Genomic DNA, 14,753 nt, shown 5'->3' with positions numbered 1-14,753 from the left:
AACTCCCAATCCTCCTGCCTTAGCTTCCCTAAAAGGTGGGGTGACAACCTTGGCCCTTTATGCGGGGCTCCTACCAAACTCTTGGCTAGTCACGCAGGCCCTACACAGTCTCTTCCACTCCCAGCTGAGTGTGGAAGAGAAGGGATGGGATGTGGAAAGGAGGGTGCAGGCTTGTATGGGCTGGTGGCCTGTGTGGGACGTGGCCTGTGGAAGGCTGGGGCTCTGCTCTTCCTGTGCTGTGTCAGTTTTACACCCCATGTGTCCCCACAGAGAGCTACCCAAAGCCTCCAGGGACCTGGCTTACCTGGTCTCAGCCAGGCTTCCTTCTAACATCCAACCCCCCTAAACCAAACCATCCCCTAAGTCCGAAACTAAAAGTTTCTCTGCCCGGACTGCGGTAGACGGACAGATGGCAACTGTGTTCAGCGTGGATTACACAGGCTTTGCCACAATTATAGCTTTCATTGGAATAGAAAGCTCTGGAAGGTCTGGCCAACCCAAACAGCAAAATCTCTCCTGGCTTCACACCAGGGTGGACATATGGCTGCCTCTTACTCTCAGCATTGTTCAGTAAAGCAGTGCCCCCAACCCATGGCTTAGCCACAGCCACAGGCGGCCACTGACAACTGGCAAGTAGCTAATGTGATCTGAGGCTGAAGTGCACTGGTTTCTGGCTGATTAGTCATGTGACTTAGTGGCATTTCCTGAACAGAGATTTCTAGGCTCCCTGAGGAAGTACCAGGGTCCCAGGGTAACCAGTGGGAGGTAAGAGGCAGGGGCTAGACTTGGAGGACTGATGCCTAATATCATCAGCCCTGATAGGGCACCTAATAGTCACATAGACACAGGCAGTGGGCAGGATCCAAACTGGAGCCTGCAGCTTGGTAACTTTTGCTCTAGAGCTCAGTAACAAGCAACATCTAGTATATTCCAGAAGTCAAATAAATGTTTATGAGTGGTTCTAGTTTGGCCTGTAGAATGTTCTAGAACAGATAGGACCAGATCCAGACTCTGCTATTTAGGAACTCTGTGGTCTTAGGAAGGTAACTGTTGTACATTGAATATGAAAATGTTCCCAGACAACCAGGATCACTGTTTGGATACTTGGTCCCTAGATGTTGGTGCTATTTGGAGGAGTAGGAACTTAAGGAGTGGGACTTAGCTAGAAGTAGATCTCTGAAGGACGTCTCTTAAGGTCTATAGTCTGGCCCAGCTTCCTGTCTGTCTACTTGCTATACTCTGCTGAGCTGAGAGAAAGCAGGACACCCCAAACACCCCATACACACAGAGCTGCCCACCACCACGCCTTACCCAGCTTGATGACATGTCCTCACACCCACCATGATGACACGCCCCCACAGCCACCATAATGACATGAACCCTTCACACTGTTAGCCAAGGTAGTCCCCCTCCCCTAGAACTGCTGCCATTTGAGTTGAATACTCACGTGATGAGTGAGTCCAGGGACTTGATCTCTCATTCTTCATTTAAAACACAGGATGTTGTAAGGCAACACTGAACATACAGGACATGCTCACCAATAGCTTCTTTCTAACTACACTTATGAGAATGCCCAAGCCCAGACCTGAGCAGGACCCTGAACTATCCCACCCAAGTCAAATGCTGCTTCCTTCTGGGCTCTTTAGAGGATGAAACCAGGAAACAACCTCCCCTAAAGAGGAGAGTTGGGTCAACATAGACCTTCAACCAAGAAGGTTGCAGCCTGCTCCTTTGACAGTGTCCACACCCTGGATGTTGCAGTATTCAAACAGATTTCACTTCTTACACACACACACACACACACACACACACATACACACACACACAACACATACAACATAAACAGCCATATGCACATATACACTGGCATGTATTACATAGATGTGCATACACACACACAGACAAACCCACACTTACAAGCGGGCATATACATTCATGTGTAATACACATACACACAAAGGTGTGGCCTTCCTGTGTTTGTGTGTAAGTGCATGTGTGTGTGTTAGGCCAGGTTAACCTTGAGTGCCACCCTTAGATTGGGCTGGGTGCCCAGCAAGCTCCAAGTTTCCTCACCAGTGTCCTTGGGATTATAGGCATGTCACACTGTGCCCATTGTGCTTACATGGGTCCCAAGAATCGAACTTGGGCCTTCATGCTTGCATGGCCAACACTTTACCTGAGCCAGCCCCAGACCTGGGAGCCTTCTCTTGACTGTGGGGGCAACTCTGAGAGCAATGACATCTGAATTGAGCAGGAGGCTGGTAGACCTGGAGCTACAAGAAGAATGGGATGCCTATAGCAGAATCTTGGACCTGCAGGGCAGGATGAGGCCTGGATGTGACCAAGGGGTTATCATATGAACAAGAGAAGAAGCCTTGCGAAGCCAGGGCCTACAACGGCTGCATGTGCCTTCCAATGGCCTCTCTCCCTGACCTCAGTCAAGTTCAAGAAAAGGCCAGCACCCATAAAGACACCATGGGGAGTTTAATGTCTGCATGATCTGTACACCTGAGAATCCAGAATTCTCTGCTCTCAGGTGACATCTGTTATGAAATTAGCTCAGCACAGAGGGACAGGACCCAGATGCAGCTGCTCCCTCGGGCACTGAGCAGGACGTGAGACACTAAGGCAAGCTGACAGCTTTGCATCAGCATCTGGTCCTCTCAAGCTCTATGGGAAAGACGAGAGCCACAGTAGCCTCAAGCTCGACTCACTAAATACAGAGACCAGAAGATGGAACATAGGCTCAACCCTTCAGCCTCCATGGGAGAGAGCAAAGCCTGGACCCAGTGGGGCTGTGACTTGATACTTAAAAGAAACCTCATGCCTGGATGCTGTGAGTGGATATTCTCTGAGCTGAGCAACTGCCATTTGGGAAAGCCAGCAGTGCCCAGGATTTCTTTTTACTAACGAAGAGGTGGGAATGGTCACGAGAACCTCACGTGAGACCCAGCCACTCTCTACTGCCCACTGTAGGCTGTACTTGCCAGGTGTATACGGCAGGTGGCAGCCTGCAGCTAAGGGGAGCAGGTTTTGGAGCCTCAGAACCCACACAAATGCTGGTGGGTGTGGTGGGTGACTTGCCTGTGATCCCAGCCTTGTGAGGCAAGCCTGTTAGTTTGACTACCCATATAGAATAACTCTGGGTTGTACTGGAAGACTCTACTTCAAATTGTAATGTGGAAGAGTGACCAAAGAAGATTCCCATTATCAACCTGAGGCCTCCAAATGCATCTGCACACACATACACACATACATGTGCATACCATACATGGAAATATAATATACACACATACGCACACAAACATGCTACACATATACACACCACACACACAAACATACCACACACATAAACATATACTACACACGTACATGCAAACATACAAGTACACACACATGCAATCACACTACACACAGAAAACACACCACAACATACAAACACATACAAACACATCACACACTCATATGCAAATGCACCACACACACACACACACATACACACACACACACACACACACACACACACACACACACACACACGGACAGAGACAGGGAAATGAAAAACTCCAGACCCAGGTAAAAGGTCCATATGCCACTGGTGCTAATTTTTGAGAGGAAGCACAGCTCACGGACAGCCACTGTCCACAGCCACTATCAGGTCTTCTCATCCCTAAGGGAGGACTCAGGACCCACACGGGGAAGCTGCATCTGCTCAGCCAGGGAACGGAGACACCTACACCCTCGGACCCACATGTGAGCCAGTCGTCACTCAGACTGACCACAGCCCAGAGCTCATTGTCAGCTGCGTCCCTTGTCACTCTTTGCTGAGCTTCCTGCCAGCCTTGGGTTGGGTTGCTGAGGCCATAGGAATCATGTCAGCTGCCAGCCTCCTATCTCTCTCCTGGCCCAACACGAGCCATATTTCACATATTCAGCTCCCTAGTCTCTCCTGCTTCTAGGATGCTGAAGGGCAGCAGTCCAGACTGTGGGCAGTTGCAGGGAGCAATCTCTCACAGTGCAGAGTCCTTCACTAACACACCCCTGGCTGGCTTGGGGCAGAAGGACTTCGCAAAGTGTCTTGGTCAGATGCCTGACCCCTGACAGTATTCACTGGGACCTCACAGAAAGGGCTTGTTAACCCTGTCCTCTATTGTTCTGTATGACATTCCTTCCCAGAGAAGGCTTCTATCACTCTCCTAGAACCTGCCCTGCCTTGGCCCTGAAACCTAGTGTCTTAGTTAGGGCTTTACTGTTGTGAACAGACACCATGACCAAGGCATGTCTTACAGAGGACAACATTTAACTGGGGCTGGCTTACAGGTTCAGAGATTCAGTTCTTTATCACCATGGCAGAAACATGGCAGCATCCAGGCAGGCAGAGCTGAGAGTTCTACATCTTCATCTGAAGGCTGCTAGCAGAATGCTGGCTTCAAGGCAGCTAGGATGGGGCCTTATAGCCCATAGTCACAGTGACACACCTACTCCAGCAGGGCTACACCTTCTAATAGTGCCACTCTCTGGACCGAGCATATACAAACCATCACACCTAGCCTAAGAAATGGATAGTCTGAGCGGATCCACTCTGCTCCCAGGAGACCTGTACCTGGGAAGCCCCTGAGGTCAGACACAGGCATCACCTGGAGCTATTCAGAGCCAAGTGGGCACAAAGAATGGAGAGCCACCCGTTGGAGCTGGGAGCAGAGACCTAGGCATTTGGGGGTGTTTGAATGTGAAGTCCAGGCCCACTTAGTCATTACAACTCTGCCAACCACAGCCCTCTGAGGTCAGCTGCCTGGGACTCAAGGTGAGACAGCAAAGGTAACAGCTGGGGCTCTTCTTCCCTGGGTCCATAACTCCTCAGTCCCCAAGCCAAGTGAGACCGAGAGGAACAGCCATACAGGGCAGAGCGAAAATCACAAGCAGCTGCTAACATTGAGGGGAGGCTGGAGACAGACACTGGCAAAGGGTGCCCAGTGGCTCTGGCTTGAAGAGAGACAGGCCAGGGAGCACCCGTGGGCCCTGGAGCAGTAGCCCAGAGTACTCACACTACAGCCTGGGCTCCTATGAACCCTGGAGAGACGTGGGGTTCAAGGTCCAGCCCCCACAGTGTGAAGCATGGGTTTAGGCATAGACAGTTGAGAGAACAGGCTCCGGGGGTGTCTCTCTCAAAAGGCGGCTCAAAGTGCTGCTTGGTCGAGGGGGTAGGGGGGAGTGAGGCCTGAGCTCTGGCGTGCTTTGCTTCCTGTTATCAAGAGTTCTGTCTACTCTATTAAAACAAAAACACCAGCCCAGCCCCTACTCCTCCAATACTGGCTACTTGTGAACATGGTGCCAAGTTCCTATGTGCTCCAGAAAGCCCTGATGCTGACCCCATAACTTCTCCCATGTAACAGAAGACTCCAGTGGCCAAGCTCAGGCCACAGAACAGCACGGCTGTCCCACCACACACACCTGTTCCAGCATAACTCAGGGAAAGAGGCCATCTGCTCCAGGATTGGGGCACAAACACCCATTCGGGGTTGGCTGAAACACACTCTTGCATTTGGTTGACTTCAGAAGGCATGTGGCAAGAGGACGTGCATGGTCACTTTAGATCCCTCGCTCCTCCTCCACCCAACTTGGGAGGAGCCAGGAGAAGAGTTCTAGGAAACATTCAGGTCTACCAGCCATGAGGCTGAAGGAGGCAGAACTGAGATACAGCAGTCCTGACAGTGGGGCGACTGCCCTAACCCTTGGTTGGGAGTGGGTCTCCAGCAAGTACCTGTGTCATCCGGATGGGTGTTGGAGGACAGAAGCTCATCCTGGGAGGCCTGATCTGCTCCGCTGGCCGAGGGGCTTCCGGGCTGGACACCCTCCGAGGTCAGCGTCTCCTGCTCTCCGGTGGACAGCTCGCTCTGCACAGGTTGGGAGCCTTCCTTGGGACTGCAGGCTTTTGTTTCAGAATCTGCGAAGAAATCCAGCCATCATTATACCAGGGCACACTGCTTATTGTATTGGCCCTAGGATGCCAAATGAGAACTCCAGTGCTAGTGCGGCATCCCCATTCAATTGCTGCTCATAGATATCCTAGACCCCATTCTCATGAACTGGTAGGATGAACATAGCAAAATGGCCATCCTACAAAAAGAAATGCAGATCCAATGCAATTATCATCAAAATTCCAACACAATAATTCACATATTGTGACAGGATAGTTTTCAGCTACAAATAGAACCACAGAAATCCAAGATTGCAAAAAAGAATCATAAACAACTTTTTAAAAAACGTGCTGGAGGTACTACTACCCGTGGTTTCCAGCTTTACTCTAAAGCTCTGGTAGTAAAACAGTATGATATTGGCAAAGAAACAGGCATGTTGGTCAATGAAAACAAACTGAAGAGCCATGCATAAATTCACATATCTATAGACTCCTGATTTTTGGAAAGGAATCTATAATCACACACTGGAAAAAATACAGGATCTCCGACAAATTGACGGTTAAACTGGATGGCTGCGCGTGGAAAATGAAAATAGATCCATACTTAGAACCATGAATTCAACTTCAAATGGATCAAACGCCTCAACATAAATCCCCATACACTGAACCTGATACAAGAGACAGTGGAAAATAGTTTTTGTACTCATTGGCACAGAGACTAGATTGCCTAGAGTTTTAGGATAAAAGCAAAATCTATTAGTTGTGTTTTCATTGAATGGGTTTATTTGGTTTGAAGTGGGTATTGCAACATTAGGTAGGTTAAAAAAATAGGGGTGGTGGTATCAAATAAAATTAATCCTATTAATCTTAGAAAAAAAAAATCCAGCCATCAGCCAGACCACAACTCCCTCCACGACCTTCTTTCATGAGAGAGGTTCTTCCTACAAAGGGCGTCATGGATGGCCTGATGTAGTGTCACACACTCTGCTGGAGTTCTTCTCTCTAAGCTGTGTTTCCAGAGGAGCCTGGTGCCCTACATGCCAAGGGTCCATTCTTCCCATGTATCCTCGTGCTCTAACACATGTGGAAGATGAGTGATTTCCCTCACCAACTCCCACCCCTTCACCACACACCTTTACAGTAGCCCCTCCCAGCTCTGCATCCTCCTTGGGGCTTACTGAATCCATAGGACCCAAGGACTTGATGAAGGAATGGCTTCCAAATTCCGTCTGTCCCCACTTGCCCCCCCCCCCCAGCAACAGAACTTCAAAGCTGGACCAGGAGCACCCGACATGTGGAAATGGATGTTTACTGCAGGTATTCCCGAGAGGCTAGGTTTGTTACATAGTGTGGCTATAGACATTCATCTCTGTGCCACCCCTGACTGTCATTCACCAAGAAGCAGGTGGCTGTCAATCACCTGTGTCTAGAGTTTATTAAGACAGATGCCACCCTTTGTCCCAGATGACATACGTGCTAAAGACTTCAGAAATAGCCATGACAGCATCTGAAACCCAGTAAGGACCAAAGCCACAGATGGGGGGAAACGGAGGGAGAAAAAAGAGCCACTTTCCCAGGGTAAGGGACAGTTTCCTGAGAGCTTCAGGAAAGACCAGCCTGAGGTATCTGAGGGTCTGTCCCTGACTTGACCTGTCACCCTCAGGACAGCCCAACCTTTTGAAATCGAAACAGGGACCCTACAACAATCGGACCTAATAGGATTAAACATGTCTCAGGAAACCAGGCTGGGAGGGAAAGGCCAGAGCTGTGTAGCAGACAGGCTCAGTTCTCAGGGAAGGGAGTAACCTTGCTCTGGTGTTTTATCTCACAGGTAAGTCACCTCATGAGTGGTTCCTGACTCCGGTTCATCTTTCCTATAAAATCACGGCACAGATACAGGAATGTCAGAGAGGATGAAAAACTTCCTGTCTCCCAGTTTTGGCCAAACTATAAGCCTGAAACTTATCTAATAGCTTGGGCTGACCAGCTATAGAGCACCAGGGTCCTGGGCTCATGGGATGGCCACCACGCCTAGATCTTTTACTTGGGTCTTGGGATCAGAATCAGACCCTTTTGTCATCATGGCAAATGCTTTAGCCACTGAACCATCTCTCCACCTAAATAAACCAGTGACCCTTTGCCAATATCTTCTAGAATATCTACCTAACTTCTTCTGGAATACAGGGAAGCTGAGGTAGTAGGTTTCTGGGCCCTCAGTGCTTCGTAACAAAATCACTACCCCAGCAGCTAGCTCCAGGGAGGCTAATCCCTTCTGAGATGCCCAGCCCACTCTGATGGAGGGCATGCACATATCTCCCATGTGAAGCTCTTGGTACCCAGTTTATGAAGACAGGGTAAAGTGTGCAGTGTGGTCTGCTGGGATTTCTCAGCCCTGGACACACCAGCGTGTTCTCCTGGCTGTGGCCTCCCACACTGCTTCTCCATGGAAGAAGAGGATCGATTCATTTCAAGGTCAAAACCCCCTTTTGCTGGCCAATCTAGCCACCCACCTACTGTACTGGGGTCCCCAAGATTACTCACTTGATCCCCACCAGGGCAGAAACCCGGCATCCCCCTAACACACATTCCACCCACCGACACCTATCAGAGCCTTAGTTTTCTTGTCTGCAGTGTGGGGCCAGTGTTACTGCAGGAACTGCTGCTGTATAAGGTAAGTGAGCTGCAGGCACCTGTGTGAGCCGCAGGCCTCTGGATTCTTTGCTGCTGGCATGGTTTGTGAAGAGAAAGCTGACAACTGACCCTGCCCCGTGTCAACAGCAGCCTCAGGACAGCACCACTCTCTCCCCGAGGGTCCTCGAAGGCCCAGGCTTCCTGCCTGATCTACTTTCTTCTGCCGTCTCTCAGATCTGAAATTGACTTTCTGCTTACCATCTCCCATCAGGTACTTCTACCTCCACAGGGGAAGAGCTGAAAGGCCAGCCTCACCAGAGATCTTGACATCTATGCCTCTCGTGAGCTCCTCTTTGGACCACATCCCCTGCCCACAAGTTCTGGCAAATCCAGCTGCCTCTTCCAGAGACAGACTCGGCAGCAGAAATTCCAGAGTGAGCACACACTGCTTGCTTCATAATGATTACACACTGCCAGTCCATATGGTGACCACACACACACACACACACACACACACACACACACACTGCTGCTCCATACAGAGACACACACTGCTGATCCACACGGTGACCACACACTGCTTGTCTACATGGTGACTACTTGCTGCTAGCCACACAGTGACAACCACACAATGACGGAGCACTGCTGGCCACTCAGCCTGCTCTCCCCTGTGGCTTCATCTCACAGAAACCCAGGACCAGAAGGAAGCAGGCTCTGGACCACATCCAGCTTCAGCTCTGGGCCAGGGACAGACCCAGAACAGTCAAGGACATAGAATCAGATGTCACTGAGTTCAAGACTGTTTTAGTCCCCTGTGGCTTGTTCTTGACACACCTCTGTGACAGTCACTGTTGTCAGGTCCTCCTCTCAGGCAGTGTGAAGATGCCGTTACTCTGGAGGGATAACATGACATGGTGCTGATCATGAGGCTGTCTGGAATCTGAACACTGCTAAGTCCGACTAGTTTCTATGTGGTAACATGGCCGGTTGCGGTATGTGTGCTCCTGTGCGTGTATGCGTGCACATGTGTGTATATGTGTGTTCAGACACATCTCACTGTGCTCTGTGTTCATACGTGTTGTCTGTGGCAGGCGTGCTCACTGTGGCTACTCAGTGAGACAGCTGGACAGACAGACAGGAAGGACAGATCTGCAGTCACTATCCAGAAAGAAATGGAAATTTGAAAGAAACACTCTTATCCTCCATTTGGCCAACAATGGTCTCTCGGGAATTGCATGCCGGGAGGAGGAGAGGGCTGGGGCCTATGCCAGCTACAGGGGGAACCGCTTGTGAGGTCACCTTGAGACAACGATGGGCCGGCAAGGCCACATCCTGATGGCTTTGCAGTGCCTCCTCCTGCCTTTTGTTTAAACCGAAACCTCACATCGGGACTTGAGGACTCACTGGTGTTTCTGTTCTCTCCACTGAATAAATCTGTTTTTCTCCATTAACGTCTCTTTAATTAGCCTGAGAACAGGTTGATGAACCTGGCTTGTTAGAGATTCTGTTCCCACCACCAGGGTGGGTGCTAAGCCAGAGACAGGCGACTGTCCTGTGAGTCCCTCAGTGCCCTGTGGGGGTGGGGACAAGGGTAGCTGTTCACTGCTGAGGTGAACTCAAGCCTGAGGAAAGGCCCCTGTCTGCTGTGATTTACAGCCATACCTCATCATCCCCACTGTACCAACAACACCTGCATCGGCGCCTGCAGCTCGGCAGTCCTGCACTCCTGTTCTAGGCTGTGCACGAGCCCCTGCCCTAATCACACTAAGAAACTACAGCTCCCAAAACAGTCCTAGTGGCAGGGCCTGTTGCTAAGAAATGCTGGGTGGGGCCCGGCATCCTCTGTCAGAGGGTCAGCTGCCTCCTCCGGCCACCCTTTGTTTCCTTCCTTGCTCTTCTCCTAGAACTGCATGGGGAACACGGAGCTGGGCATGTTTTATACGTGAACCTCTGTGAAAGGGACCTGACACAGACATCCACAGAAACACATGTTCACAGTGGGAGCGTGCATGCGAACACACAGAAACCAGGCAGACTTCCCCTGCCCCACTCCCCTGAGAGACTTGTGACACCCAAGCCAATGAGCACGGCACTAATGTGATATATCTCTTATTAAACACCCAGTGCCGGATTGTGAGAGTCTTTGGGTCACTGAGGAAGACATCCGGTCAATGGGCGCACAGTGAGAAAAGGATTGGGTGTTGTCTGCACCAGGAATCAGCAGGACCCTGTTTCTAATCAAGGAGGTGGTTGGAAACAGTCTCAGACATCAGAGACACAGAATGGAAAAAAGTCACCTCTCCTCATAGTAGTTGTCTGACAGGGACACAAACAAGGTCCCAGCACCTACCAGCCATTCATGATCAGGTTTCCCCTCCTTCTCAGTTCCTCTCCCCCCCCCCCCCGCCCTTACCCCCCCCCACAGCTCCTGAGCTGCCTGGCAATGAAGTCTGGCCTCAGTGTGGCTCGTCAGTGAGAGCAGTCGACCACAAGGGGGCACTCTCGGCCGCATATTGCTCCCACTTGCCTGAGAGAAGACACAGCTGAGCCAGAATCCATAACCCACAGCCAGAAAAGCTGTCCCCACCCCTATCCCCACAGCCACAGCCACCACGGGGAGGGGAGGATGAGGTCCTGTGATCCCCCCTCCCCCAGCAGTCTTACACTGACGCCTGCTGGGCTCCTGCGCTCCTGACCTGGGAAGGGGCAGCAGTTACCAGCTGCTGTGGGAGTCCTGGGGGACCTGGCTCCTTTGGAAGGGTCGGCACTTTACCCAGTGGTCTGCACCCAGCCTTTACATGTATTTCATGATGCATATTTAAAACAGGCAAAAATCTCTGCCCTATGGGAATCCTGGGGGAAAGTGCCTTGCCTCCAGAGCTAACCGGTGGCCCTTGTCCTTGCAGCCTGGGACACCTGGTTTTGCTCACAGACAAGGGCTAGTTCCCTCAATATTTCTAGGCCCTCTCCCTGGGACAGCCTGGCTATGTCCCTGTCAGCCCTGCCCTGGTACGTGCATATGTGCAAGAGGGGAGAAAAGGACATTTGCATCCAAGCCCCTTATCTCCCTTGCTGCCCTCCAGCTCCTTGCCTTCTGGTCCCTTCCCTGATCCCTCTGCACCCTGGGGCCTGGCACTCACTGGTCCTGGGGTTGCCAGTGACTTGGTCTCTAACACTCAGGGTCAGGTACCCTCCCACCGTCTTCTCTGTAAAAAGCTAGAGTTGGCTGGAAAGGCTGATCAATGCATGGCCCCTAGGGTGTCTAATTTAAGCACTGCTAACAGCAATGGCTTCTGAAAGTGCCCAGGTATGGCCCGCTAGGCACAGAGTGCTAACCCTGCCCACAGGAGTCCTGGATCCTGTGTTCAGTGTGGGACAAAATTAGCTCTCATGGACTCCTGTGCAGCTAAATGCAAAAACAACGGGGGCTCGCTCCTAACTCCCAAGCAACACCTCTCAGACCTCCTGTCACCCCCATGACATGGCCTCCAAGCACCCCATGTGGTATTCCTTACCATTCTTGATTCAGTGGCTATGAATTGATATGTAATCCCCCCTGTTGCCTGTGTCCCACAGGCTCTGTGTTCGGGGGTGGGAGAGCACGTCTCCGTAGCTGATGTGTCTGTCAACCAATCTAGACCCTGGTACCTAGTGGGCACTCCATGATCATTTGCAGCTTCTGCTAACAGTTGAATGTTCAGCTGTCTAGGATGAAGACTGCTTTGGGCCACTCTAGTTCCTGGCCCAGTCCCTCTGAAAAATTGAAAGGGTGGTGTGTGGGAGGCCGTCTGGACCCAAGCTAGTCTTCCACCTGTTTCCATGTCCCTGAACTAAGAATGGATCTCATATCTTTAAATGGTTGGGAATGAAACCAAAAGAAAGATAATAGTTCGTGATTCATGAGAAAGATTGAAAATTCAAATCTTTACACCCATAAATGAAGCTTCTTGGCATATAGTCATGCGTGCTCAGTGTGTGGTTTTCTGTGACTGTTTCTGCCTCAGATGAGCAGAGGTGGGTGACCACAGCAGGCTGCATGCCCACCCCCACCTCCGACCCCGTGATCAACCAGCCTCCACAACACTGGCGGGAATTTAAGTCCTAGGGTCATAGGTTAATGGCGTTTAGAAGATAGAAACTTAACCCAATAGTCAGGTGACTGGAAGTGGTTGGGAGGTTCTGCCAGGTCATAAGAATGGAGCCTTGGGTTGGAGAGACCCTGAGACTGAGGCAGATAGTGCCCATGCACAGTTTTAGGCACTTAGCACCAGCTCACAAATGCTGTGTGTTACCTTGGCACTCTGCTGGCCAGAAGGCTGGCTGTCTTGGTGACTTATCACCACAACCAAATACCCAATGAGAAACTCTTTATGGAAACAGATTGTGTGAGTTACCATTCATCATGCTAGGAAAGACATGCGTGTGCACCAGTTGCACTGGAGGCTTGAGATGGCTTGCTGCCACCTTTGAGGGTCAGTAAACAGAGAAACCTGGCTAGAATCTGGGATAAGCTATAAACCTCAGGACCCACTTCCTAAAATATTACCTGCTGCGTAAATTCCTCCCCCCTTAGCACTGTGTTCAGACACCTGACTCTGCAGAGTCATCTTATTTTCAATCCATAACAAAAGCCACTATCAGAAGTGAGCATTCTAGGACCACACCCTTGAATCTCCAAACTGAGCTAAACTGGACCTCTTTTCTTTATAAAGTTATCCTGCCTCTGGTATTTCATTATAGTAATAAAAGGCAACTACAACTCCAAGTCCCATAATACGGTAGGAAGATTAGCTGGCTTCCTCCCCACTCTCCGTGTAAGCTGGTATGTCTGTGATATGGCTTTGAAGATGCACCGTCTCAGTCCCACAGGCCTGGCTCTAGCTGAATATTCTCAATGGGCTCTGGTCTGACTTCACCCATCTGTCACACACATGGAGTGAAAGAAGGCCATGGCATTCCTCCTAGAAGTTTTTCTTTTCCATTATTCAAACTAGGACCTTATTGTTGGCCAAAATCAAATGTCTGTCTTTACTTCCTCCTTATTCGTTGAATATAACATTTTAAAATCATGCAGCTGTATTTTATTTTCCGTATTCGAGATATAAATGAATAACCTGGGGCTGCAGAGCCAGAACTGTCACTAAAGAACCTGTCCTGCCGGCATAAAGACCTAAGCACAGACCCCCACAGAGAGATGGGCACTGTGGTGAACCCGTGCCGTCTCAGTGTCAGGGAGGCAGACCTGAGGGAAACCTACGGAGTTCCCTGTCCAGCCAGCCCAGCTGAATCCATGAGAGACTTTGTCTCATAAAAGGCAGAGAGTGAGCAAGGCACTGAAAGTCAACCTCTGACATGTGAACATGTTCAGACACACATGTTCACACATGAACATAATGCAAGACACGCACACTACACACATAACTCTGGATTCTTTGAGGACCCATTCCAAATTAAAACCACTTCATATTCTACTCAGCAGTGACGTTTCACCAACTCCAGGAGAGTCAGTGTAGAGCTTTCGACATCTTCGGGCCATGGGTCAGGACTTTCCTTTATGTGTAACACGATACTGAAGACATTAACCAATCACCATGGCTGGTTGCCTCCGAACATAGTATCATCACAATACTGCATACCAAAACTCAGGAAGGGAGGTAATGTGAGGAGCTAAGCCACATCTGGGCTGTGGACTTAGCCACGTCAGAAAAAAGATTCATTTATTTTATGGGTTCCTGTTCTAAGTCCTGGGCCTTGGGCCAAATCACAGACACCAGTGAAAGGGAGACAGAACTTTGATGCACACACACATACAAACACACACACACACACACACACACACACACACACACACAAATGCTGTAGATTTCCTCACTAATGAGATAGGAGCTTGCTCCAGCCCAGAGAGATTTTCGAAGAAGGAATTGTGAGCCTGCCCCCACACCAGCTGAGATTTATAGACTCAGAGACCCATAAAGTATAGAGGGCAGGGGCCAGGATCTGATCAGGACCCCAACATGTTGAGAAAAGACTGGACTCAAGTGTGGTGGTCCCCATCACCTGTGGACATTGACCAACCCGAGTGCACAGACATGATCCTGTAAGCACAGCTTGGATGACACCTTCTGGACCAACACTGGGAGGCCCATGTCTGCACTGGGCTTCTGCTTGCGTTGCTACAGCTGTGGGTGAATCCCACATTCATGTC

General features: G+C 50.3%; 1 protein-coding gene across 1 annotated transcript in view; it reads right to left on the bottom strand.

The window, feature by feature from the left end:
* Positions 1-14,753, bottom strand: part of PHACTR3 (phosphatase and actin regulator 3) — a gene marked incomplete at both ends in the record, with an annotated part of 177,418 nt that overhangs the window by 52,623 nt on the left and 110,042 nt on the right. Inside the window, one exon of the mRNA XM_080924871.1 lies at positions 5,762-5,944. Within this exon, the coding sequence (XP_080780997.1) occupies positions 5,762-5,944 (183 nt within the window). The remainder of the gene's footprint in view (positions 1-5,761; positions 5,945-14,753) is intronic.

Source organism: Micromys minutus (genome assembly GCF_963924665.1).
Source record: "Micromys minutus genome assembly, chromosome: 11".
In the NCBI taxonomy this organism is placed as follows: domain Eukaryota; kingdom Metazoa; phylum Chordata; class Mammalia; order Rodentia; family Muridae; genus Micromys; species Micromys minutus.
This window is presented reverse-complemented; position numbering and strand designations above follow the sequence as displayed.